Here is a 25,097-nt window from a genome sequence, read left to right on the forward strand (position 1 = left end):
GCACCCAGCTACTCTATCCGAGCTATAGACACCGTCCAAAATCTGCATTAAGTTTCTACTGGCAGTCTTGCGAGTGAGACCGGGCAAGACAAACGTTCGGAATTCTCTGTGAATTCTCAGCATTAGAGTCGATGGATCTAGCTACCGGGTCGTGGCTGGCGGCGGGCGAGGCGCGGGAAACAATGTGACTTGGCCCCCATCCATATTCTCACCACTCAATTGGTCCTTCAGGATTCCTTTTGCTTCAAGATGATATGCTTACTCTCAATGTGAAGCTGGTGGACGATGAGCGACTCCTTCCCTCGACAATTTGATCGATGCTGGATATTCCATGCATATGCCCATCTACGTGGTCTATATGGCCCTCACTGCCGGCCATACCTAGTACGTATGGACTAAGGGTTATAAGCAAAATCACGACGCTCAGTCTTCTAATCTAATATCGGGACCTGTTTAGTATCTTTATTGCTTGTCAGCTAATACTGCTTTCAAGGCTACAAGTAGTAGATACCTTGTTGTTGATTCGACTCATAACAGAATCACACATTGGAAGGCCTCAAATTACCATGTATGGCCGATTCTAGCATTTCTTTATCTCCAAGTAACCAGCCACTTGTATCACATACTCCAATGACTTTGGGTAGCATTTAGCCCCAACACGCACAGTCCACTTGCCAGACGCGCGTACATTTATGCGACCTACATGTAAGTACGAAGAATATAGGCAGCTTGTACACGCACGACTACTACTCAAGATGTTAGACTCCATGCCACTTCGCATAAAGATAGAAATCCTACGGCTCTTTTGGAAAGCATCTAGATTTTGCATGCTTGTAAGCAGTCTCCGTGCGGATGTGTCCTGCAACCAATAAGGCTGGTTGCCGGCTTGGACTACATGCATTTTCATATATATCGAGCATAGCAGCCTTCCGATATGTTTTGTACCACTCACATTCAGTGTCGGCTGATCAAGCAGTGGCTGTGAAGTTTTATCCCGAGTTCCATGATGAGGAGGATGAGCCACCAATAGCAGAATTATTCTTTTTCGTTATGGAGACACTGCTGTTGACTATTTGCTGCAGCCTCCCCCGGCTGTATCCACTCGGTGAGAGATGAGACCAGGATTGGATAGTCAAAGGATGTAGAGTCTGGCCAACCAGATTTTCTCATTGGTGGGTCCTTGTAGTCAAATTGAATCCAAGCCAGCATCTGCAAATCAATGTCTACATAGCAGTTAGGTAGCACGTTTGGTAATACTATTACACGTAGGATTGCTGCTGTGTTGTAGAGTACCAATAAGTTCACTGTATAATGGGCTATATGCCGATCCAATGCTCAATATTGCCTTGCAGAACCCATTATGTAAGACATAAACATAGTTGCCAGGCATGGTTTCTTAATCGTCTTATAGCAGCTTCTTGAAGATTTAGACACTCCTGAGCTGGAGTAACTAGGTACCTGCAGAGAAAATTTTCGGGAAAAGGGTAGGCTATAAGTACTACTAAAAACAAAGGAAATAATACTATAGTAGGAGGTAGGTAGGTAGGCACTAGGCAGATTTGACCTCGGATGAGATTGTTGTGTTGTTTTGAACGCAACTAAAGAATTACAATCCTTGCCTACACCTAGTATTCAAGTAGGAGTAGGTATACGTCATGTACCATGCGAAACCAGCTATATCAGGTCTTTGTAGCTCTCAAGGCTAGGTGCTCTTCAGTGTAATATTTATATTATCTACTTTCCGTCGCATTTGCTTTACTTTATGGCATTTAATTATCCTGTTAATTACAGAGGTTATGCTGAGGCTCAAGCAGTACCTATATACAAGAAGGCGAACAGATTCTGCATGTGATTGCCCTGTATGGGCCCCCAGGGGGGCTGCTCGTAGCGCGAACCCCACCAAGTAAACTAAACCCCAGGGGATAGCAGATGCAGCCCAACGCTTATTTACTCCTTCAATAACGCAGTGCCATGCTAGTCGCGACACCAAAGCACCGATCCCGCACATGAGCCTGGAACAAGAGCTGGTCGATACCGCTGGCCTCCACCGCGATGATGTCGACTTTGCCGAACCAGAGGACCCTGTAGTCGATCCGGGCCCCAGTCCCGCTGTGGCCCTGAAGACCAGCGAGATCCTCGCGGCCTGCACCTGGCGAGACGCCACACGGCTGAGAGCTCTGGCCGAGTCTGAGGGCGGCCTTCTCGCCGATGCACTACGTCAGGCAGCATGTATGTACTCGTGAATGGCCTTTCATTTGACCTCGCTTGTTTCAATTGTTTTTATGTCATTCAAATCTTTATATGCTAACGTGATTCTTCCACAAGGGCCCATATTGCTTGGCCTGCCTCCCCCAGCCGATGAGAAAGAAGGCGAGAGCATACATTCGGCAGACCTCGATGCCGCTCCCCCAGACGATGACTGGAAAGAGTTTCCACGCCACCAAGATGAAGACCAGGTCCAACTCGATGTGAATCGATCCTTTGTCCATTATCCCAATGGTATGTCTCAACAATCCCTCCACATATCCTGTATCACGTCAATCACCCGAGCAAGGAAGCTGCAGATGCCGTTACAGTAAGACTAATAATAATCGACGATTTCTCTCTCTAGATCAGTCTGAGGCACAGTTGCAAGAGAGAAAGCGTGAATTATCAAATCTCATTGTCGAGGTTCTCCGCCGACACCCATATCTCTGCTACTTTCAAGGGTACCATGATATCTGCCAGGTATTCCTCCTGGTCCTAGAGCCAGCGGCAAGAGCACCGCTGGTTTCGCGGCTCTCTGTTCTCAGAATCCGCGACTTCATGCTGCCCAGCCTCAGCGCCACAACCGCACAGCTGAGGCTCCTCCCCGACATCCTAGCCCGCGCAGATATCGAGCTTCGTCGGCATCTCTCCAGCATAGAACCCTTCTACGCTCTCGCTGGCACTCTTACTATGTATGCTCACAATATTGAGCGGTACAAGGACATATCTCGATTGTTTGACGTCATCTTGGCACGCGAGCCTACCTTTTCCATATACCTGTTTGCCCAGATTGTCATAGATCGCCGTGAAGAAATCCTTGAAATTGACGAGCCCGATATGCTCCAAGTCATTCTCGGTAGAGTCCCCCCGGAATTAGACTTGGATGCTCTTATCAAGAGATCTGTAGATCTTTTCACCCAGCACCCCCCTGAGACCCTAAGATCATGGCATCAAATTTCTCCGTCCAGCGTCCTCAAAACCTCCAGGGATGTGGATGAAAGCGCACGGCAAACTATAGAGGATGGCCATCACTATTTCGAGAAACAGGTCAAGGAGATACAGTGGGAGGAGCTAAGAATGGGGGTCAGAAGGAGGATTTGGTTATACAGGCGGCCTGCCAGGTTCATCGGAACAGCCATCATGGTTGGAGTCGTGGCATTCTACCTCCGGCGGAACCCTACTCTTCTGCAGTATATATGGTCCTTTTTCCCGGGCCAGCAATGACATTGCCATTTACAAGGGGGGAGAAGAAGGAAAGAGATGAAGGAACCAACTGTAGAATTTTTGTGTGTGTAAAATCTTTTTATAGATTTGCCTATCTAATATTCAACCTTCTGCCATAAACATGCTATGCCTCCAGACGCCGTACAATAGAAACCAGAATCCAACCCTGAGTCCGCATCAATGCTTAGATCCAAAGCCATGGTGCATACGTTATTATAATTATTTTTACTTCAAACGTAAATATGTACTTCTATGATTCACCCTGGTATTTTTGCTTTAATTCCTCAAAGTGCTCCTGTTGCTCCTGCGCTAACTTGCCCGTTTCATCGCCGATAATGGTAAGAATCAAGGAATAGTTGTTATATAAGAATCGCTCGCTTTTTCTCGTATCGCCGTGTGTTTGGCTATGTCGAGTCAGGAAAGCTTCGACTTCAGACCGCAGACGGCGAAGACTAGCGACGACGGGCTCATCGTCGCCAGCCTCGGTGGAGAGGGTCAGGAAGCTTTGGAGCAGTTGCCCGAACCGCTGGGTCACCATGTGTGGTGCAGCGGACAACTTCAGCTGGTCGGCCCGGGCCAGTTTCGCGGGGGCAGCATTAGTCAATAGTCGAACGGATTCGCAATGGCGGTCCATTATAACCTGCAGCCGCGGCCATAATAGCATATTTGTGCCGTTGATATAGCCATCCACGGCAGGGACCTTTCGCCTTTGGAGATCAAAAGCAAAGTGTTGGTTAAGTCGAATACAGAGTAGAAGACCTAGGGCATCAAATGTCTCGCTTACAAGGGTTCTTGAAAGCACCCTGCCGACTTCAAACGTTGGCTCAAATATGTAGTTGAAATTTTTAGATATTTGCGAATACGACAAGGCGGGTGCGAAAAAGGCTGCCAAGAAGGTGTACTCGGCTGTAGCATTATCGATGAGAGCCAAGTTAAAGTTTCGAAAGGGTACTTCTAAGTAGTGAGTTGATTGATCCTCCTCTGCCAGGTATGATGAGATGGCCGAGGTGCTCTTTGTCCGTAGCATGTCAATCCGACGTCCGAGGTTGAATGCATCATGTGGTGGACCTGCAACGCGGCTACTAGATAAGACGGCAGTTTTTCTTGTCGCGTCTTCCTGTCCCAACACATCATTCTTGTCCAGAATATGCAGTTTGAGCTTGGCCAAAGCTCTCTCATAGCGTGTGAACTGATTGAGGTAATACCATCGCATCGTGTTCATGTACGCCTGCGAGATTTCCTCTGCGAGGGCGGCGTGATGTTTATGGAGAAACGTATAGAGGTCTTTGAATTTTAGGAAATTTTGTTGCTGGATGATTTGCGCATTAATATGAGGTGAGCGAAGGGCTTTTATCTGGGCAACAAGAAAGTCGCGAATACGTTCGACAGCCTGCAGCACCGCCTGTTAGTCGATATCACGGGCACCTATTGTCAAGAATGGGCTGAGAGAGACGGTACCTTTAATATTAGTTTTTCCAATATTGGAACGAGTTCTTCACTGGCTTTGCCCTGCTGTGTTCCTGATAGCTTCTGAACGGCCGAGGCTCTCTTGTCCAACTCATTCAAAGTTTTCGCCCATGCTTCATCGATATGGCTTGTCGTTATCCTGGAAATGGTCTCGGGCGACACGCTCAGCTCTTCCACCAGTGGGCCAAGCGCCTTCTCTATTCGTTTTCGATTTTCCAACCTTCGGCTCAGTACGCTAGAGCGGGTTTGCAAAGTTTCGATATCGGCGGAAACAGTGGAAAGATCATTGCGAAAATCCGCAAGGTTGATCTCGACCGAGTTCAAAATATCGTCGCAGGCAACAATGGATCGATGCAAGGCGTCGAATCGGGCTTTGTCATTCTCATCTAGAATAGCAAATTAGCATGTGAAATACAGTCGCCTGGGGCGGCGTGTCGGAGTTATAACGCACACTCGGTCGCATTCTGGGGCCGGCGGAAGCTTGTGGCATCACCATTGATGCTCCCAGCAGCCAGCTCCTTCAGAGACAACCCGCCGAAATCAACATCAAGCCCCAGATCCTCCTCTGTGATTAAGCTTGCCTTGCCCTGGGTCTTGCCTACAATCTCTGAATCCGCCGCCAAGAGCTTCTCTAAGATGTTCACCGAGTCCGGAGCCTGGGGCGCAGCTGGCTGTTTCACTTCTGAGCCATTGGGCTTGCGTGATGACGCCAACAGCGATGTTGCAGAGTCGCTGGATACTAATGACAGAGATGACCCCCTCGGAGAGGGTCCCTGCCGCTGAGAGGTTACATAGGGACTAAGATTGGCCTGCGTCTTTCGCGGAAGCGGCGAGTTGTGTCGGCTGGTGATCTGAGGAGTCGAGGGCCCGGACGCGCTGGCTTGGCTCCCTGAGAGACGGTCGAGCCACATGGTGCGAGAGAGGCCGGGAGCTGGTGTAGGGAGTTATCGGTGGAGGAAAAGAGGGTGCCTCGCGATCATGACCGTCTCATCGCTTGGGAAAAAAGACCTGAGTGCCGAGCAGTCACTGCGTCTAGACAATTGGTAGTCACGGCGCTCCAGTACGTTGAGCATACCTCAGGTGCTGTTAGCTGTCCAATACGGAGTGCTCAGTGAGACGACCGGCCAGTTCAGTTGCAGCAGCGAGGCTATGCCGATGCGACAGTGGAGACGGGCTTGGGGCTGTCGATTAGCGCCGTGTCTGGCGAAGGGACGTGCTGCAATATGGATCTCAGCGCGCCGATTGAATAGGTACTTTAAGCAGCCTACTAGGTAGGTAGGTAGTAGTGAGCGGTGCTGCTTGATCCGTGCCTCCGTACTAGATTAGAATTCATCCATTCTTATTCTTACTGTTAGATGCTTGTACGTGCTCTGGAGCTCATAACCGCCAGAAGCCGTAGCCACCATCTCAAAGCTTATTGGTAGCGCTTCGAGTCAAAGGTTTTGAGAAGGACTGGCCCTGGGCTCTGCACGGCCAGCGAATGCATGCATTTCTGCTGCAGAAGCTTCATCTCTGTTACAGATTGATCACCAACGCATATCACGCGACTAATGGGAGATACTGTGCAGCAATCTCATAGCAACCCGTAGCGTGCGACAGCTTTGCTGCCAGCTCACAATTAGACTCTGCCAGGGGATCGTGGCCGTTGCTCTTTTCGGCCAAGGAAGAAGAGCTCAAAGTACTAATCCAGGAGGATCTAATAGCCATTTCACATTCGCCAATTCCATGTTTTATCCCATTGATTTGCTTAGCACCTTGGCTTGGCAAGATACTGGAAGACACAGCTCGGATCATGCATTTCACACATCATGCATGAGTGCTGCCAGTAGGATTTCGCAGACTCGAGCTAGATGCGGAGTTGTGCGTGTGTGTGATCATCTTACCCTTTTCCACACAGAGTGAGCTCATGCAGCCTCCCCGCTCCCGAAAATAAAATCGGGATGCTTTCATGGCAACGCAACGCAACACAGCTGCAGAGAGTCCAGATGCGGTGACACTTCCGTACCTACCACCTTAGGCACCTGGGTAGATGCAGTGCTAAAGGTACTACAAGTAAGGCATCAAGACAGATGATGCATGGGCGTGCATTTTTCAAAGCTGTCGGCACCGTGTGTGTTGCTAAAAGTACTACAGGTTGGTGGTAGGTATGGTATTACATAGCAGTATTACTGCCCACCACAACTCAGCAGCTCTCACCTGCTACCTAGCCTATTAGCTGCTATATCCATACAGAGGTAGGCAGCGTAGCGCCACGACAAGCCTCGGAATTTTCTCTCAATAAAATTTTTCCCTAGCAAGGCTGGCTCAAAGCCGCCTGACCATCTAGGAAAGAAGAAAAAAGACGAGAAAAAAAAAGTACCAAACCTTACTGGCCGGGTCCAAAAGGTACTAAATCCGCTTCCAAGAGGCAAAGCTGCGTCCCACAGCCGCCCAGGCAAAATTAACGCCAGGGCCAATCACGCCGGCGAAAAAAAATTCAGGTAACGCACCTTTTCTACCCCCTCCGTCCACCTTTTGCTCTTCTCCTCTCACCTCTCTCAATTTCTCCTCTCCACATAACTCTCAGCACTCTCCACTGTCTGTCTGCCGCGCAGACTCTCTTTCACTCTTCGTCTTCTTTCTCTTGCTTCACGACAAGTTCGATTTTTGCGCAATCCATCACCATGGCTGACGAGGTAAGTCGTCCATCTCTCTCATGAGCGTCTTGCGCTGCCTTCACAAGAGAAAAAACCACCCCGCAATCGTCTTGGCTGCCCCTCGACTGAGCGACACCCCACATCACAATATTTTACAATTTTTTTTTTTTTTTTTTGTAGATTTTGCCAGATGAGCCTCTGCGCTGCCATGATAATTCCTTCTACAATATTGGCTCCAAGCTCTTCGTCAAAATTACAATTCGCCTGAATTTGCTTCATCGTGGATATAGGTGCTAATCATTTTATCCGTCTGCAGCATGATGTTACCTTCGAGTCCGCCGACGCCGGCGCGTCTCTCACCTACCCCATGCAGTGCTCTGCTCTGCGCAAGAACGGCTTCGTCGTGATCAAGGGCCGCCCCTGCAAGATTGTCGACATGTCCACCTCCAAGACTGGCAAGCACGGTCACGCCAAGGTCCACCTTGTCGCCCTTGACATCTTCACTGGCAAGAAGTACGAAGATCTTTCTCCCTCCACTCACAACATGGATGTCCCCAACGTCACCCGTCGTGAGTACCAGCTTGTAAGTCAATCTTGGTCCTAGGATGAAAATTGGAGGAAAATGAGGAAGAAAAAATGTAGCTTCGGAATTATTGACACCTTTTTGTAGCTCGACATCTCCGACGATGGCTTCCTCTCCCTCATGAACGACGACGGTGACACCAAGGATGATGTCCGCATGCCCGACGGTGAGATTGGTGAGAAGATCAACAAGCTCTTCAAGGTTGACGAGAAGGACACCAGTAAGTTGCTCTATCTATATTGACATTGAGAATAAGCATTCAAGAGCGGATCCTAACCTTTGTTTCTAGACGTCGTTGTCCTCACCTCCATGGGTGAAGAGGCCGCTATTGAGGCCAAGGAGGCTCCCAAGCAGGGTTAAACTAACAATCCTACTCTCCTCCGCCAATTGAGTAAAATGAAGATTTAGGATTTGTTTATAGCCCCCTCGTTTCCTTCCACCTCTTGGCGTTTACTGCGGCCGTCGTAACATCGAATATCCTTGGGTTGATGTATGGGTCGTTCCGCTCGAAGGTTGATGGATCGGATTTTTTCAGCTAGTTTCAATACTTGGCACTTCAAATACCCTTTCAAAGGGCCAATACAGTTTCCTTTGTCCTTCACGAATCATGGCCAAAGCTACCCAGATGAAAGTTTGCGTAGCTGGGAATTATGATAGAAAATGAAGATAAAAAAAATGAATGTGCATATTGGCTTGCTGTACAATCTATAAATCGATACAAATCGTGACATGCATAACCGTAAGCGACCCATGATATTGATGTATTTTATTTTATTTTTCTTCCTTTAGAGCTACGAATGTGTGGAACTTGGTGTCAACAGCGAAGGCTAAAAATACCAGCGGGTAGTCGTAGTAGGCAGTAGGTTCTCTCTAGCGGGCTGTCGGTACTGCGCAAAACGGGCATCCTAGATCTAAGATAACGCTAGCTTGTACTTTTCAGCAGTAAAGCAGCCTCAAGTTGCAAATTCACGACTTAATCCACGGCTTCGTCGCACAATACCACAGTATCGGCCACATTGCTCTTAGTTGAAGTTTTTTTTTTTTTTTCTCCATCTTCTCTTTAACCAGATACTACGATACAACATGAAGGCAAGCTTCTTGATTGCTGCCGGAGTCGTACCGCCTAAGCCGTGAAATCTACGCTCGCTCATCCCAACTAGACGCATCCCGGCCATTGAAATTTTCTAGACACACAAACGAGATTCAGAGAGGGAGCTCACAATGGAAGCACCAGGAGGACTTCGTAGGATGCCCCGAGGGGAGCGATGCCCCGAATGCGGTAGCCAGAAATGGTACCTGCAGGACGGGCTGAGATTTTGTGCCCGAGGCCATCAAGTCGAAGTGAGTCTCTCTAAATGGACGCTCCTATGGAAGAAGTATCGGCTATAGTTGTGTTGCTGATCATCTGTAGGGTTTTATACAATTCGATCTAGGTGATATTGAAGACTCTGGTAAAATGGGAGCCGTGTCTCGACGTGAAAAAGTCACTAGAGATCAACGGAAAAGGGCGCCACTCACTGGCCAAGCGGGCAGAGATCTTTACCTTGAATCCCTTCAATTGATTATTAGAAGTCAATTGGCATGGCTCATCAATGAAAAGGGCCACAGAGAAGAGCTCGAGACTGTTGTTCGCGACTTATGGGACTTGCGCATTAGAGGATCTAACTCTGGCTTGGGAGATGATATGCACGAAGAAGAGGAATTGGAGGTTTTCAGCTCCGAGCCTCCTCAGAACTCCGCCTTGGCAAACTGGCAGCAACAGTCCAGAAAACAAAGCTGGGTTCCTGAGCTGGGTTCGCGGTGGCCATTGCCGCGTGTTCCCGATACGCTCGCAATCTGCTATCTGGGTTGTGTCCTTTTGAGGATACCTACTCATCTTGGTGAAATTATTCGATGGGCTAATAATGGCAGTCTTTTGTATAAAAAATGCGTGAGTACGGTGGCTTGTTAAATATGGTTTCCCGATACTAACCAGAAACTAGTTTCACTCTCTGCCCCAAGAAATGCGTGATCGACTGCCCGCCGCGTATATCAAGCTCTTAAAGCTGCCATTTCGTTCCCCTGTGGAAGGCGATGAACTGCATAGGGTTGTGATGGACTTGGTGCTTTCATATCATTTCAACTACAACTTGGTCTTCCCGGAGATTAATCATATTCCAGAGCTCATGCAATTTGCCAAGGAGCTTGCGCTACCCAGTAAGTCAAGAGTGATGGATCTCGGCAGCAATTACTTTCTCCTAATCGAATTATAGTTGAATCAATTACTGTGGCCCGTAAACTGGCATCTATTTTGGGGTATCAGTTTCAATTCCCAATTGAAAGGCTGTCGAATACCCGGCTAGATTACCCAGAGATACGACTGGTAGCCCTGCTCATTGTCGCTACTAAACTCTCTTTCCCTTTTTCTGAGAACACTTCAATATCCCACACACCCAATTTCGGTTCTATCGAGATGCCTAGACTCGACTGGGCGAGATGGCGACGGGGGAAAGAGGGTCTGCCCACACAGCACGACACGAAGACTGGCAAGTATGACTTTAATAAGGTCACACCCAGCCAAATAGTCTCTATGGATGACGAGGAGCTCGACGCGTACTTCGCTCACGTCTCTAGTCTCATTGATGTTACTAGTGAGTCATCATTGAGAATATCCCCGAGGTGATGCAAGTTCTAACATAGAAAATCTAGGCGATAACCCGATTACGAAATTTTTCCCAGTAGAAGACCTGTCAACAAACATAAATCAGGCGGAGGTTATTTCCACCACAGAGTTGGACGATGCAGTCAAAAGTCTCCTAGCACAGACTGTCGGATACAATTCATCAGGTTCGGTCGAGACAGCCAAAAGCATGGCAATGCCTGTCTCAAGATATGAAGCATTCCGTAACGTCAACCATCTGACTCAGACAGCTTCCGATCTTTATAAAGCAGCAGGTATGTCTCTCACGCTAATAGCCCCCATATCAAATCTGCGGTACAGAAGCTAAAGGATATAAATACATCAAAGGTGTTGTTGTGGGGGCTTCTCTTGAAACCATGACAGATGCCATATACAGGATCGAAAAGGCCATGGTTGTCTGGCAGACAAAGAATTGTCACGAAGGCGAGCACTAGATGTACCTAGTAAATAGGCATACGCATCGACTGCGTGAGCAATTATCAATATTAGCTTAGTTTATAGCTTAGTTTATAGGTTATATCAGCTGGGTCGCAGCTTGGGGAGTGCTGTATTTGCAACTTGCTCATTTCATCTCGTTTAACAACGAGTAGTAAACTACCTGGTAGTATCAGCAACCGATCTTCTATATTACGAGCATCAGTGTTTATGGCATCAAGACGCTACTCTGGTGAAGGTACTAATTGGACCAAGGCAGGGTGGGTCGGTACGAGGTCTAGCACTAGTAGCATTTGGGAAAGCCCTCTTGGATACCCCATACTGAGGAATATTTTCTGCTGCAAGTCACGTGTGTCGGCTACTGACCTAGGGTTTTCCATGATTTGAACTTCCGCCCCACCAAATTTGCGCGCAGAATCAGCGATTGAACCTTCACATCGTCAAGCATCACCAAAATCGTCCAAGAGTGAGTACCGTCGCCGTGCCCAAGCGAGCTGCAGAATCCGTGATGTAGATGAAATACTAACCGTAAATAGTGCAGATGTAAGCTCAGCAGCAAAAAGAAATTCCCCGATATCGAAATCCGGCAATCCGTACTAACAATGCGAAAAGTTTCGTGAAGACCCTGACGGGCAAGACCATCACCCTTGAGGTCGAGTCCTCCGACACGATCGACAATGTCAAGTCCAAGATCCAGGACAAGGAGGGAATTCCCCCGGATCAGCAGCGATTGATCTTCGCTGGCAAGCAGCTCGAGGATGGCCGAACCCTGTCTGACTACAACATCCAGAAGGTGCGTCGCTAAGGAGCTGCATTTCTGTATCGCTCATGCGAAAATCGTGGCGAAAGAAATGGAAAATTTGGGGGAAAGAGGAATAGGATGCTAATGCGAATATACAGGAGTCTACCCTCCACCTGGTTCTCCGTCTGCGTGGTGGTATCATTGAGCCCTCCCTGAAGGCTCTCGCCTCCAAGTTCAACTGCGACAAGATGATTTGCCGCAAGTGCTACGTACGTACACCTTGTCATTATCCATCCGGCAAACCAGTTTGTTTCCCCTTTGGTGCTAATTGTCGCGTCTATAGGCCCGTCTCCCTCCCCGTGCTACCAACTGCCGTAAGCGAAAGTGCGGTCACACCAACCAGCTGCGACCCAAGAAGAAGCTCAAATAAATTATTTCACCAAAGATGCGGCGTCTGGTTTCTGGCATTCTGGGGTTGGCAAGGACAGAGGTGCTACTGCTTTATTCCGGATTTGTTTCTACATTAGTATCATGGTAGAGGCGAATACAACAATCTAGATGATATCTGATGGCAACTTGTTAAAACTATCCTTCGAGGAATGACCGAAGTGACCCGGCAGTGCCTGGTACTGAACCGGCTTGTACTCTGCGGCTCCGAATGCCGGGCCTGTGATTTTAGGCCTTTGAAGAGGGCAAATTTCAGAAATCCGAAAGTATCTGATAGCTGTAGCGACCAAGAAGTCGAAAATAGCAAAACAAGATAACCAGTTGCATCTGCAGATTTACATGAGCTGCTGCATACATGTACTCGTCCCTATGTGCTCTGAATTACGGCAATGAGATTGTATCTAATCACAAAAGAAAAAAAAAAAAAAAGGCTCGATATTTGCTAATGCAGGAATTATACATATCGCGTATACCTAATATCATCATGAGTTCCAAAGAAATGTCTGCTAGGCCAATTACTGTTATTTAGCCGTAAATAATTACTGCAAGCGTTAAATCATAGCTTCCTTTCATCCCGTTGATGAGCGATCCGATGCCTTAGTGGCTCAAGCAGGAGCTATCACGTGATACGCAGCATACACGTTACAAGCTACCTATCCCAGCCAGCCAACATGTCTCTGGGGGAGGACATGCAGCTATTATACCGTCGAAACTAATTGCTCTCCAACTTCGGTTATAGGAAGGCTTTTCAGACAGCACATTGATAAGAGGATTTAAGCTACGTATTCGTCGACAAAAGGAAGTACGCCAGCAATGTCCGGTTCCGGATATGACGCAGTGGTGGACGTGGACGATGAGGTGCGTTGCTCCAAGGAAGTTATACATTCCTATACATTGATCTTACCATGCTGGCAAAATGCATGCTTCGTTTTGGCTCACCTGGCTCACCTGTCCTAGGGCGACCTCGGAGACACCGATCTTCAAGAAGATCTCGAATTCCACAGCTCCAACTTCAATGAGCCCTCTTCCTCACGAGGCGGCCGCAAGGCGCCAGCATCGGGACTCCCACCACCAGCGACATCTTCCTCCTCCTCCTCTTCAAAGCGCTATCTCTGGAGCATGTCGTTCTACGCACAGTTCTTCGACGTCGATACATCCGCTGTTCTATCGCGCTGCTGGGCCGCCTTGTTCCCGCGGGCAAACTTCCTCGACGTATTAGAAGGGAATCCCGACCTGTACGGTCCATTTTGGATCGCAACGACGGTCGTCCTCATTCTATTCCTCGGCGGCACAATCAGCCAATATCTTTCGACCACAGGGAAATCCGCATTTGCGTATGATTTCAGGTTACTAAGCGGTATGGCTTTATCTTCCCGGATATCGTTCCCTGGCTTGTCATTAGGTGGCTAACTAGAAGGGGTGGACATGTAGGCGCGGCGGGCCTAATTTACGGCTATACCTTGGTCATCCCGGTTGCCTTGTTCCTCGCTCTTCGATACTTTGGAAGCGAATCAGCGAACCTCCTAGAATGCTGGGCCCTATACGGATACTCAAACCTGATATGGATACCTGTTGCTCTGATCTCATGGTCACCAATCTCTATCCTTAACTGGGTCTTTGTGGGTGTTGGGTTCGGCCTATCTGTGGTATTTTTGGTGCGAAACCTATACCCAGTATTGAGTGCAACCGATCACCAAATCAGCAAGATCCTACTAGTTATCGTCATCCTGCTACACGCCGGTCTTTCTTTGACTATCAAGATCCTGTTCTTTGCTCATGGAAGTCCAGTTGCGCGAACTCCTACCGATGGCGGTTCTGATACGCCGCAATAGATGACGAATTTTCGCTACTTTGATTATTCGGGTCAAAGTTGATGGAAAATGGGAGAGTCTCAGGGTTTTATGAAGAAAAATTTGTCTTAAGATGCAGGTTTCCAGGAGAATGCCAAGAATTTAGCCAGAGCATTGTACACTACAAACAGCACAATTAGCTATGCCTCAATTTAAATGATTGAACATGACTGTAGATTTTATTACGGATGTTGTTTTCTTTTATCCTTTTCTTTTTTTTTTTCCAACCGGTCCCGTGCTTCTTGGTGTGGCCTTTAATCTTCCCGTCTGGTCCCGCGTTATCAGTATACATATATATACAGCTGTGGTGGTAATACTAAGAGCCACTGTCTCGATACAACAACTGCCAGTTTAATGGCCTAGTTGTCCTTCTTCCCCGGCTTAACCACCTCAACCGGCCCCTTGTTCTTATCCCAGTCGAGCCAACTGCCCGGGTATTCGCCAACACTCTCCCATCCAGCATGTTGCGCCAGGCCCGCAGCCGCCTTGGCACGCACGCCAGCCTTGCAGTAGAATAGCAGAGGGGCATCCTTGGGCGGGCGGCTGTAGCCGTACATGTCCTCAAAGTCCTCGTCGGAGATGTGGAAGCTCTGGACGGCAGAGGTGATGGGGATGTTGATGGCGCCGGGGATCTTGCCAGTGTCAAGGAGCTCGGAGGGTTCGCGGACGTCTTTTGTTACATGGTCAGTAATCGAAATACAACCGTTATACAGTCTCGGCAAAAGGGCTGGAAATGTGTAAAAAAAAAAACTGCGGAAGAGAGCGCGCGACATACCGACGATGATGACCTTTTCCTTGGAGTCCTTCTTCTCAACCAGCGCCTTGATCTCGTCAAAGCCCCAGATCCGACTGCCTGGCACTTGGTTCTCGGAACTGCCAGAATACCACCGCACAGCACCAGCGCTTCGGCTCTGGCCCTTGCCCCAAGCCGTCGGCAGCAGTGAGGGCGCTGTCCAAGCCATCGCAGGGGCGGCCGTCCTTGCCGCAGCGACGACTGTCGCTGGGGCAGCAGCAGCAGCAGTCATCCGCGAGGCGATGCGCCGCAGCGCAAGCCGCTGGCAAGCTTGCCGAGTTGCCATGATTGCCCGTGTTTCACGTTTCACGTTTCCTTTTTTGCGTGCGTCTTGAAGCTTGGCTCCCCCAGTGGATTGGATTCGAGAAACGGCTTTTGGGATGCAATTGCCGGCTTTCCAAGTAGTATAGTAGTCCGCTCTGGATTCCCGAAATTCCGCTATTGATTAATAGCCACTAAGCCATCCGAAATAGCCCAGCCTCGGGAAAGCTACCAAGCTCCAAGTTGTAAGTTCAACTCCAGCTTCTCAGAAGCTAAAAACAGCTTCATTTTATATATATATATATATAACAATGGAAGCATACAGGCCAATTACAAACTGCCCTACTGAGAAAGGTTTTTTTTTTTTTTTTTTTTTTTTTTTTTTTTTTGGCGTGGGAAATAGCGACCTCGAGGATCATGAAGCTCCCAATTACAGCGCGCGAAACGTCATATCATGTGCAGCTACCTGTTTAGCTAAAGGCTTCAGGCTTCCTTCGTCCGTTGGAGCCACCCCTGAAGTGACCTAGTTCCGAGGATTTGGATTGGATTGCCAGAATGCCAGCCTAAGCCATTTGGATATTTCGCGTTGATGCCCACGCATATCAGCTGCTCTATAAAGGATCAACAACCTCCTTCATCCGAAGCGGCCGCTTTGGCCTTCGTTACTGAAGCAAAATGCTATGGCATCGACTATTTATTGCCACGGGATTTGCTTCTCACTCATCTTCCCATAAATCTCATTTCACTTTCTCCTGAGGCAACAGCCAGCTCAATGATATTGATCTTCTTTTTTTCTTTTCATTCCATCAGCTAAACTTGATGTTGTTCATGACGCCCAGCCGCAGAGGGGAATTATGCGACGGCTGGGATAACAAAATACATGTATATATATATACACTGATGATTGGGTATTAAAATTATGTACCATCCCCCCTTTAGAGTCTTGCCTTTCCTTTCCTTCGCAAGACCAATCCTGAACTCCTCCCTATTATTAAAAGCTTCTTCAAAGCAGCTCAGTGCTTAACAAATGCCATGTGCAAAGAAAACGCCGTCTATAGCCATCGATGACATTCGCCAACTGGACGATTATGTATCGCTTCGATATCGCACGGCCACGTTGTATAATGCGTCGCTGACTGCTGTTGTACAGTCTTCACCCTTTTTTTTTTTTCTTTTCGATTTTCATTCAGTCGTGCGTGTTCGATTTATTTTCTCGCTTCGAAAGTAAGGGGGCAATCATCCTATATCGCCGTTAGCCAGTTGTTCAATCATTTCCAGTTCTCGATTTCGGCCATGGCTTACCTTGGGGAAGATGGTTGCAAACACTTTGATCTCTTCTGAGAGAGGGGTGGCGTGGTGAGTCCAGTTCATTTGCACAGATGCTTTTCCAATCATCAGAGCCAGGTTAAGCTGGGCATACAGTTGACCAAGGCAATAGTGAGGACCGGTTCCGAACACCAGGTAGTTCTTGGCGCCCTTGACTTCAGCATCGCCTGAAAAGTATCTCTCAGGGTCATAATAGTCAGGGTTGGGGTAGACCTCGGGATCGTGTAGAGCCATGTACGTCGTGGGGATCAGCATGGAGCCTATCGGATAAAATGTCAGTAATTTGCGTACAAACTTGATTATGAACCAGGCTAAGAATTGGGCTTACCCTTAGGAACAGTGTAGGTGTCGGTGATGGGGAACGGCTTCTTGACCAAGTACGGAACCATGAGGACTGGTGGGCGGTATCGGAGGAGTTCTCGAACAGCGGCACGGGTGTAGGTCAGAGACTCGAGCTGGTCCATGTTCAGCTCAGCATTGATATCGCCGTTGCGGACCTTGAGGTTTTCCTCCCGAATGCGGTCGAGAACATCAGGTCGCTGGGCCGTAACCTGGAAGAGCCATGTCGCGGCACTGCTGGTGGCATCCTGAGAGGCAAACAGGAAGGTGAAGACGGTCTGTGAGATCTCGTAATCTCCAAACATGCGCACCATGGGCGACGGCTTCACCAAATCCTCGGTGGGCAGGCCCTTTGCCTCAGCCTCACGCCAACGCTCCGATTGGATCATGACCAAGATCCAGGCATCCATGATGCAGGTGACCTCTCCTCCGGCAGCCATGCGAACCTTGGCCTTGGCAGCACACTTGGCGAATTCAGCAAGAACCATGTCGGCGGCCTTCTTTCCGTACCAGGTCTTGGTGTAAGGAAGAATGATGGGGAAGTTGACAAGCTCAAGGGCAGCGGTGATGAGATAGTAATCATCGGCAATCTTCTTGATGGCCTCGTCGGAGATGTAGTGACCGACAAAGGTGCGGCAAGAGACGGCGCACATGAGTTCACGGAATTCGGGCATGAAAGGAACGGGCTTGCCGTCATTCTCCTTGGTGATGTCGAGGAATCGTTTGAAATAGGCCTTGTACACCTCCTCCTGACCGGGAAGATAGTCCGCGAGAGCCTTGCGGGTGAAGAGACCGTTGAGGCCCTTGCGGAAATCCACATGGAGCTTGCCGTCAAGGAAAACCCAGTTGTCCTTTCCGAGGAGCTTGTGGGCGACATCGACGACACAAGGCTTCACGTACATTGGGGAGTTGAGAACTTTGCGAGCCATGTCGCGAGTGGACGCAATAACGACGAACCTGCAAAGGAGCCAAAGTCAGTCCTGGTCACTAACTCTGAGATGTATCAAGCCTGGGTAGTCAATCTTACTTGTGGAAAACAGAGACACAGCTCAAGGGACCGCTCAGCCACTTGGCATAGTACTCTTCAAACTTGGGGTCCATGGACTGCAGGAAAGGTCCAATGAATGGTGTCTTGAATGCCGGACCAACAATAGAGCCCTTGTTGAGAAGATAGCTGACTGTTGAATAGCAAGCGCTCGTTAGTCGGGGATCAACTTCCTGCCGAGCCACTGTGGACTAGGAAAAAGCGAACAACATACTTTGGTCATAGGCGACGCAGAGGGCGAGGATGGTGAACAGCCAAGTCCATGGTCCCGCGGTAGAGATGGTATCGATCACATAGTCCAGCTGGGGAGGAATGTTGGCGCTGACATATTTCGAATTGGCGAGAACAGACGTCAAGACTGAGGACGCCCTGGTGGCATTGACGGCCTCCATGGTTGGCTAAAGAACAGAAGAAGGTGTATCGAGCTGTTCTTCTTGTGCTGGGTCGCAAGCTCTCTATCGGACGCGATACTATCGCACTGCCACCAAGCCTGGATGTCTGGTATGCGTCCGAGCTACGGCTACCGTCAAAAAGAGAGAGCAGACGGGGGCAAGCGAAGTGACGGCGATGGGGATATAAAAGAATGGAGGGCCGACAGGGGGCAGAGGGAAGAAAAGCCGTTGGCCCAAAGCCGTCTGGGGTTCAGAAGAGGCCAGGGAAGTATTTCGTGCGACTAGCACCTCTGAATTAGTACTAAACTCCGAGTCGCTTTAGTAATTGGACCTGACCCACGAGGACGGCGTGCTCGAGTTCGATATACAGAAGTACCTGGAGGTACAAGCAATCGCCGGCAGAGGCTCCGCTGCAGGGTCCGAAGGGCTGCCGTCAATTGGCCTGGTCTGCTGCGCGTGTGTGTGGCATTGACAAGCAGATCCCACAGCTGCGCGCATGAGCGAGAGAGAGGCCGGCGGGGGTGAATCCTGGTTGTCACAAAGAGTTTTTTTCCTCGTTGTTCAAAGATTGGATCAGAGGAGACCCACGGCCGTGCTCCACGACTCGGAAGATGCAGCTAATCCCTCCCCTGTGCGCTTGATTGCACCGGTCCCCTGCCAATTTTAATCTTGTCTTTCTCTTTTTTTTTTCTTATCGATTTAGCGTCAAAAATAAAGACAACATGGCTTGCCGTGGATCAACGGGTGTACAGCAAGTACTACTCCATACTCCCTACTCGAATACAACTTCTCTTGCTTCTCATTACGCACAGTGTCTCTAGAGCTAGTAGTCCTATTGTTGTTGCTTTTGGAGAGATTCTCCTGGCCCTGGCCTCCGTAAAGGTTGCTGCGCGGCGCCCTCGGGGTTGGGCCTGACGTCGGTCCAAGAGCACAATGTACCGTTAATTAAACAGCCCACCTTTTAACTCGTCTATCAAGCGTGTATCGCGTATCCGTCAACGGATCCTAGCTCGGAAATACTAGTGCAAATTGCAGGTCCCAGCTCAGCTACGACACCTGCTAAACGTGCGAGGCTTGCCATGGTCCCGTCAATAACAGCCAGGGGATTGTCATTGCTGCTGGGCATCTCTCCGCAGACTCCGGAACGGTACCCAGCGGGCTGGATGACGCATTGGAGCCTCTGATCTTACAGGCGGTATCTGTGTTACTGTAGGCACCCTAAGCAGGCAGTAGAGTAATGCCCGCATTTGCTCCATCCACTGAGGCCCCAGGGCCATGCTTTGCGCAGGCTGGACGGGTATAGCTGCTGTATTCGTACCTGTACACTGGCAGTACTGTAATTGCTAATCTTAAAAGGCCAGTTCCATTCTCTCGGCCACGTTGACCGACTGTTGTCACTCGTAAGAGGACTCGTACGATGATGCGTGCGGGAAGCTGTTTCCCGCGTTCCGCATCTCAATGCGAAGCCGTCGCAGACTCTCGGGCCTGTCGCAGGCTGATGCTGATGCACTCATACCGATGCTTGGACAGCAGTAAGTAGGGCCCGTCAATGGGAAGGAAAAGGGGGCCCTGCATGCTTTGCAAGTACCTGCAAGTATCCTCTATCGAGACAGAGTGTCAGACTGCTACGCTCTGTGCTCGTCGTAGTACGAAGGGCTACTCGTCACACGAGCAGCAATTGGCAGATCCCACTAACATCGGCGCGCATTCGAATTCGTTCACAATATCAGATCAAATCTCGTTCCTGTGCTGCCGTCCGCCAATAGCAGCCGCCCTATTGCCAGGCCTCCCTTGCAGCGCATGCCGCAAAGGGCAACAAGCCGCTGAAAGAAGAATTTGTTGGGGCGTCTCGCAGAGCGTGCAGCCAATCGACTTTCACAGATTTAGCCCGCCGCCCTCCGCGTGTCGAACACGAATACGAATAAGCTCTCTAGCCCGGAGCTTGTCCCGCTTGGGCTGCGTTCGCTCCGCAATATTCCCCTGGCTATGAGATTTTCGGACTCTCTTTGGAGCCATTGGTGTTGACGAGGATATTAACCTGCACGCTGCGATTGTGTGCTCAGGTGCTGGCCAGCCCGAGCCCGAGCCCGAGCCCGAGCCGTCCGTAGACAACATCGCCAGCCGTGGATCATGGGCAATACGGGAGACAGGGTCCTAATATATACAGGCCCCCAGTGACGCACGGGGAATGTACGATTGGAATAATTCAGCTCCGTGACGGTAATTAAGCTAGGTAGTTAAAACATACTCCTGGTTCCTTGGTAGATCTAATCGCCCGATTCAGCAACCAGAGCAAAGCCGCTCCTTGCTCGGGCTTCTATTCCGGATCTCCCCAGCCGAGAATTTTATAATCAGGTCATTTAATGCCTGGTAACTAGCCAATCGTACTTTGGCTGGCTTTTTGCTGTTCTCTGACTGTTCGTGTTGTCTTTTACAGCATATCATCATTTCAGGCGCCATCCAATATAACAAATTGCTTACTTGTACAGGTATGCGGCTCCAAGCATGGGGTAGTCTTTGTAATATCCGCAAAACACACCGCATACTCGTCCACGTAAGGCAGCAGCTACTTGCATGCAGTTTCTCTCAAGCCCCTGATTGCTCGTGATGCTAGTATGGGGTGTCGTTGGGCACAAACGAATCTTTAACAGCCGCTGCGGTGTTTGCCTATCTCTTATACGAAGCAGCATGATTACCTAATCAACTGTTCAATTCTCCAGGGTAGGCGATAGACAAATGATGCCCAGGAGGCAGCTATTGTGTATCACTGCCTACGAGCAGCTAAATAATCGACGATGCATTAAATGTGTCTAGCTTTGAGTTATTGAAAATACTGGTTTTGCTACTCGAATACTTAATAGAAGGAAAAGCGATCGTGGCAGGTGAAATCTATTGTTGTTGTCTTCGCCGTCTGCATATGTGCTAAAGTCGAGACATGGGTCATATACTGTAGTATATTGTAAGCTCCTACAACCACAACTTAAATCATATGTGATGAAATAGATGACCAATGCAACGATCACACCCAGTTTTCAATATTATGAATCCCAACATAGCAGCGATACTAGGGCGGATGGGCATCCAAAGCTGGTAGGTCCAGTGTCAGGCCGGCTTGCACCAACGTATCATCGCACCAAAATCCATAGCTGGCTTTGGCGGGTGTAACATACAGCCCTGTAAAGCACGCCGAGCAGCTGACAGCCAAAGCAACTGGAGGGGCAGCAAACCTACCAGCTCCGGGAGCAAAGCTACGTCATTGAAGCCACCGACGTCGTTGTGTGCTTCTCTGCGTAGCTAAGACCGTCGCAGTATAACCCCAAGTCTGGCATACCGCCATCCCGCTAAGGCTGTCTCACCACTAGCAAACAAATTGAACCAGATCTTGGTTCACAGTCGTAATTAGCATCCGCGCATAGCACTTACGTGTATACGTGCGTGTCAATGTCCATCTGCTTACATGATACTTGGCTGTGGATGGAAGAGGCTAAGGAGTGTGGCTGGCCGGCAGGAGGTGACGTATCGATATCGGCAACCAGGTACATGTACTACTAATATCCTCAATTTCCCCTCCGCATCAAACAAGACCACAATTCCATCATATCACGTATCATTATCAACGACCAACTCGCCCAAGATGCCCGCTTACATTGTGAGTAATATGGCCAAGTCTTCGACTTTTGTCTGCCGATACAGTTACTGATATCTTTTTCTTTTACTGCACAGGTTACCCTGCACGACGATGCCACGGATGAGCAGATTGCCGCGTGAGTAGCAGACGTTCTATTGCTTTCCAGACACGCACCGCTGTATCGCTGACGCAAAGCCAGAGCCAAGAAGAAGGCCACCGAAGCTGGCGGCAAGATCACCCAGGAATACAGCTTGATCAAGGGCTTCGCGTGAGTCTCCTACAATTTACTACCATGACTGCATATCTGCCGTGCCTGGTTGACTAACATGGATGTGATGAAATGTAGCGTTTCTTACCCCGAAGGAACTGTCTCGACTCTCGCCGAGGACCCGTCGGTTAAGGCCGTTGAGGAGGACGCAGTGATGACAACGCAGTAGGGGCACTTACCTATGACACCCACGATGCTTTGCCTTACACTAGAAGGGAAATAAACATAGAGGATTTTCTACTTTGCATTGAGCAGAACTACAGTTGGGTTGACGGTGACAGTGACAATGACGCCCAAAGTAAACAAACGCTGCCCCGCCATATCCCCCTCCTTTAGCTTCCTTCTAGTGACGTGACGTAAGTCGATAAGAGTGGGGATAAGAGTACGTAGTAGCAGCAGCAGCAGCAGCAGCAGTTTCGTTATCGCCGCGTGACTGGCTGCCTGATTTCTTCTTCATGTTGTAGATCCAAAGAATTATTAAGAAGATGTGTATACGCCGATATTAGGAGTTCAATGCCATCAAGTTGCCGTACTTTGTTCAGCTTGGGAGATAGTACTATATAGGTATTCCTACTAGCATCCCGCTTTATTGGCTCTGTGCCGTCACTAGCCTTAATCGGCTGACCGGCTGATTACGGCGCACAGAACCGCCATCTCGCAGCTAGCCGAGTGCTGCTGCCACCTAGTCAGTGCACTACATGACCGCTAACTTGGTAGCACAACAACGGAATTAGATGGCCTACTGAATTTGCTATAGTGCTCCAAGAGCGAGTGCTAGTGGGATGCGCCGAACATCGCTCAGCCGCCTACCGAAACGAAGCCCTTTTTGCCGGCCTGTAAACAACGAGGCTGCTTACTTGGCATCGCTTTGCATGAAAATCACAGGCAGGCCGCGGTGGTGCATCAGCGCGGCGTCCTCTGCTGCCTCTTCTGCTGCAGCCCAGAACATCGGCCGACGCCCAATGCTGCCATGACAGCCCTAATCAAGTCCACGAGGCTGCTGCGGCCCCTCGGAATTCGCGTCCCAGCCCTGCTGCAGGCCCAGCGCCGGCGCTTCACCTCTGATCGTGCGTACGATGTTTCTGATGCCGACATCACCAAGCTGGCCAACCTGCCTCAGCATCCTCTCCGTCTTGCGGATCTTGTAAGGTAGGCGGCGCAAGGATCCCTTCAAATCCCACCCTTCCTCCTACTACTCGAGTATACACCACATGTTGCTAAATATCAACTAACAATCTCTCTTCATCTGCACAGACACGGTAGGCCGCCTCTATCCGAAAGGTCGCTGCTGTCGTCGGCCAACTTCACGCTCTCCCTCGCTCCGATCCGTCTCGCCCATCGCCTCCAAGCTCTCCAGAACCTCCCGTACATTGTCGTGTCTAACCCGAACATTTCTCAAATCTACAACAATTACCTGCACTCTCTATCTATCCTGCTGCCTTACTGGCAGGCTGCTTCTGAAGGCCGAGCCATCACCACCCTCGACGATGAAATCAAGTTCACCAATGTCCTCGCCGAGCTGGTCGCCACTCATACCGACACAATCCCTATCCTGGCCAAGGGCTTCCTCGAGTGTCGTCGATACATCTCCCCGGCCGAAGTGACGCGCTTCTTGGACGAACATCTGCGCGCCCGTATTGGCACTCGCCTCATTTCGGAACAGCACATTGCATTGCACTTCAGCAGCCAGCCCCATTTCGATCCTGGCGCCAGTCCTACGCCATGCCCTGAGCACCCAACATATATCGGTGTTATTGACACCGCTTTAAAGCCCTCGCTGACGATTGACTCTTGCGCCGGCTTCGTGGCTGATATCTGCGAGCTCCGATACGGCGTACGCCCGAAGCTCATCATCGACGGTGAGCCAGAAACGACATTTGCGTTCCTGCCGATGCATCTGGAATATATTGTCACTGAACTCCTTAAAAATGCGTTCCGCGCATCAATCGAAAGCAAAACAACCGAGCCTGTTGTGGTTACCATCGCCCCTGAACCACCATTGAAACAACAAGAGGGCGATCTCCCTGATATCAAACCCCCATCCGAGGAATTAGGACCCTTCAAGTACGACGCTATTAAGCCTCTGGATGATAATGCCCCGGGCGTGACGATTCGCATCCGAGACCGAGGGGGCGGCATTCCCCCAGATGTTCTTCCTAATATCTGGTCTTACTCGTTTACTACGTTTTCCGAAGATCAGGATATCCCTGGATCCAGTGGAAACGATGGGCTCAGTGCTATTGCTACTGCTAGCACCGGGGGAAGCTCCATTGCCGGCCTGGGATACGGCCTGCCGCTGAGCCGCGCATATGCCGAGTACTTTGGCGGCGGTATTGCCGTTCAGAGTTTATACGGATGGGGAACTGACGTCTATCTCCGTCTTAAGGGCGTTGGAAAGGTAGGCCAGAAGTAAAGAGAATTGTTGTAGCAGTGGTTGAGCTGAGAGCGGCACTTGTATGCATAGATGGCTTTTCTTTTCTTTCCTTGTAAGATTGCCCAAAGTTGGCTAAAGCGAAGCAAAAGTGTATCTTAGTTCCATAGCGTGTGTATAATTTCACTTGTTAGATTTTTTTTTTTATTCTTCTTCTTCTATTTGGTCTTGGAAATGGAAAGCTTCTTACCATTCAGCATTGTAAGCCCCATCATTCTTTATTCATGGGAGTCAATGGCTTATAACGTGCTTTTTCTACAGTCATGAAAAACACCAGAGATAATTAGAAGTTTAAGATATGAA

At 49.4% G+C, this 25,097-nt stretch overlaps 9 protein-coding genes across 10 annotated transcripts; 6 read left to right on the forward strand and 3 right to left on the reverse strand.

The window, feature by feature from the left end:
- Positions 1 to 1,960: 1,960 nt before the first annotated feature.
- On the forward strand, positions 1,961 to 3,609 carry TrAFT101_001360 (uncharacterized protein). Its single transcript, XM_024903543.2, has 3 exons — positions 1,961 to 2,229; positions 2,326 to 2,499; positions 2,612 to 3,609. The coding sequence occupies exons 1-3, from the start codon at positions 2,007 to 2,009 to the stop codon at positions 3,469 to 3,471; spliced, it is 1,257 nt and encodes a 418-aa protein (XP_024762452.1). The 5' UTR covers positions 1,961 to 2,006; the 3' UTR covers positions 3,472 to 3,609.
- Positions 3,518 to 6,175, reverse strand: TrAFT101_011995 (uncharacterized protein). The gene is made up of 3 exons (XM_024902375.2): positions 5,390 to 6,175; positions 4,930 to 5,324; positions 3,518 to 4,861 (listed from the first exon to the last, which is right to left on the reverse strand). The coding sequence occupies exons 1-3, from the start codon at positions 5,847 to 5,849 to the stop codon at positions 3,722 to 3,724; spliced, it is 1,995 nt and encodes a 664-aa protein (XP_024762453.2). The 5' UTR covers positions 5,850 to 6,175; the 3' UTR covers positions 3,518 to 3,721.
- Positions 6,176 to 7,031: 856 nt separating this feature from the next.
- Positions 7,032 to 8,517, forward strand: ANB1 (translation initiation factor eIF5A; the record flags this gene model as incomplete). The annotated part of the gene is made up of 5 exons (XM_066126308.1): positions 7,032 to 7,172; positions 7,237 to 7,418; positions 7,619 to 8,157; positions 8,245 to 8,377; positions 8,447 to 8,517. Exons 3-5 carry the CDS (start codon positions 7,942 to 7,944, stop codon positions 8,515 to 8,517), a joined length of 420 nt encoding a protein of 139 aa, XP_065982409.1. The 5' UTR covers positions 7,032 to 7,172; positions 7,237 to 7,418; positions 7,619 to 7,941.
- Positions 8,518 to 9,105: 588 nt separating this feature from the next.
- Positions 9,106 to 11,399, forward strand: TrAFT101_011996 (uncharacterized protein). The gene is made up of 6 exons (XM_024901776.2): positions 9,106 to 9,498; positions 9,569 to 10,087; positions 10,140 to 10,353; positions 10,410 to 10,787; positions 10,846 to 11,091; positions 11,165 to 11,399. Exons 1-6 carry the CDS (start codon positions 9,379 to 9,381, stop codon positions 11,269 to 11,271), a joined length of 1,584 nt encoding a protein of 527 aa, XP_024762455.2. The 5' UTR covers positions 9,106 to 9,378; the 3' UTR covers positions 11,272 to 11,399.
- A 1,767-nt stretch (positions 11,400 to 13,166) lies between these two features.
- TrAFT101_001362 (uncharacterized protein) lies at positions 13,167 to 14,500 on the forward strand. The gene is made up of 3 exons (XM_024909559.2): positions 13,167 to 13,319; positions 13,419 to 13,818; positions 13,893 to 14,500. The coding sequence occupies exons 1-3, from the start codon at positions 13,275 to 13,277 to the stop codon at positions 14,291 to 14,293; spliced, it is 846 nt and encodes a 281-aa protein (XP_024762457.1). The 5' UTR covers positions 13,167 to 13,274; the 3' UTR covers positions 14,294 to 14,500.
- Positions 14,501 to 14,670: 170 nt separating this feature from the next.
- On the reverse strand, positions 14,671 to 15,390 carry TrAFT101_001363 (uncharacterized protein; the record flags this gene model as incomplete). The annotated part of the gene is made up of 2 exons (XM_024899659.2): positions 14,671 to 14,981; positions 15,087 to 15,390. The coding sequence occupies 2 exons, from the start codon at positions 15,388 to 15,390 to the stop codon at positions 14,671 to 14,673; spliced, it is 615 nt and encodes a 204-aa protein (XP_024762458.2).
- Positions 15,391 to 16,570: 1,180 nt separating this feature from the next.
- Positions 16,571 to 18,467, reverse strand: TrAFT101_001364 (uncharacterized protein; the record flags this gene model as incomplete). The annotated part of the gene is made up of 5 exons (XM_024899644.2): positions 16,571 to 16,606; positions 16,668 to 16,951; positions 17,020 to 17,987; positions 18,058 to 18,208; positions 18,290 to 18,467. 5 exons carry the CDS (start codon positions 18,465 to 18,467, stop codon positions 16,571 to 16,573), a joined length of 1,617 nt encoding a protein of 538 aa, XP_024762459.1.
- A 3,271-nt stretch (positions 18,468 to 21,738) lies between these two features.
- Positions 21,739 to 22,542, forward strand: TrAFT101_001365 (uncharacterized protein; the record flags this gene model as incomplete). Of its 2 annotated transcripts, XM_024907714.2 has the most annotated exons (3): positions 21,925 to 22,116; positions 22,191 to 22,231; positions 22,295 to 22,418. In XM_024907714.2, 3 exons carry the CDS (start codon positions 21,925 to 21,927, stop codon positions 22,365 to 22,367), a joined length of 306 nt encoding a protein of 101 aa, XP_024762460.2. In that variant the 3' UTR covers positions 22,368 to 22,418. The 2 variants fall into 2 exon arrangements, with proteins under 2 accessions (XP_065982410.1, XP_024762460.2); XM_066126309.1 differs by adding an exon at positions 22,442 to 22,542 and having other exon boundaries at positions 21,739 to 22,363.
- A 791-nt stretch (positions 22,543 to 23,333) lies between these two features.
- TrAFT101_001366 (uncharacterized protein) lies at positions 23,334 to 24,776 on the forward strand (the record flags this gene model as incomplete). The annotated part of the gene is made up of 2 exons (XM_024905043.2): positions 23,334 to 23,512; positions 23,618 to 24,776. 2 exons carry the CDS (start codon positions 23,334 to 23,336, stop codon positions 24,774 to 24,776), a joined length of 1,338 nt encoding a protein of 445 aa, XP_024762461.2.
- Between the last annotated feature and the right edge of the window lie 321 nt (positions 24,777 to 25,097).

Source organism: Trichoderma asperellum, chromosome 1 (genome assembly GCF_020647865.1).
Source record: "Trichoderma asperellum chromosome 1, complete sequence".
NCBI classification, from domain to species: Eukaryota; Fungi; Ascomycota; class Sordariomycetes; order Hypocreales; family Hypocreaceae; genus Trichoderma; species Trichoderma asperellum.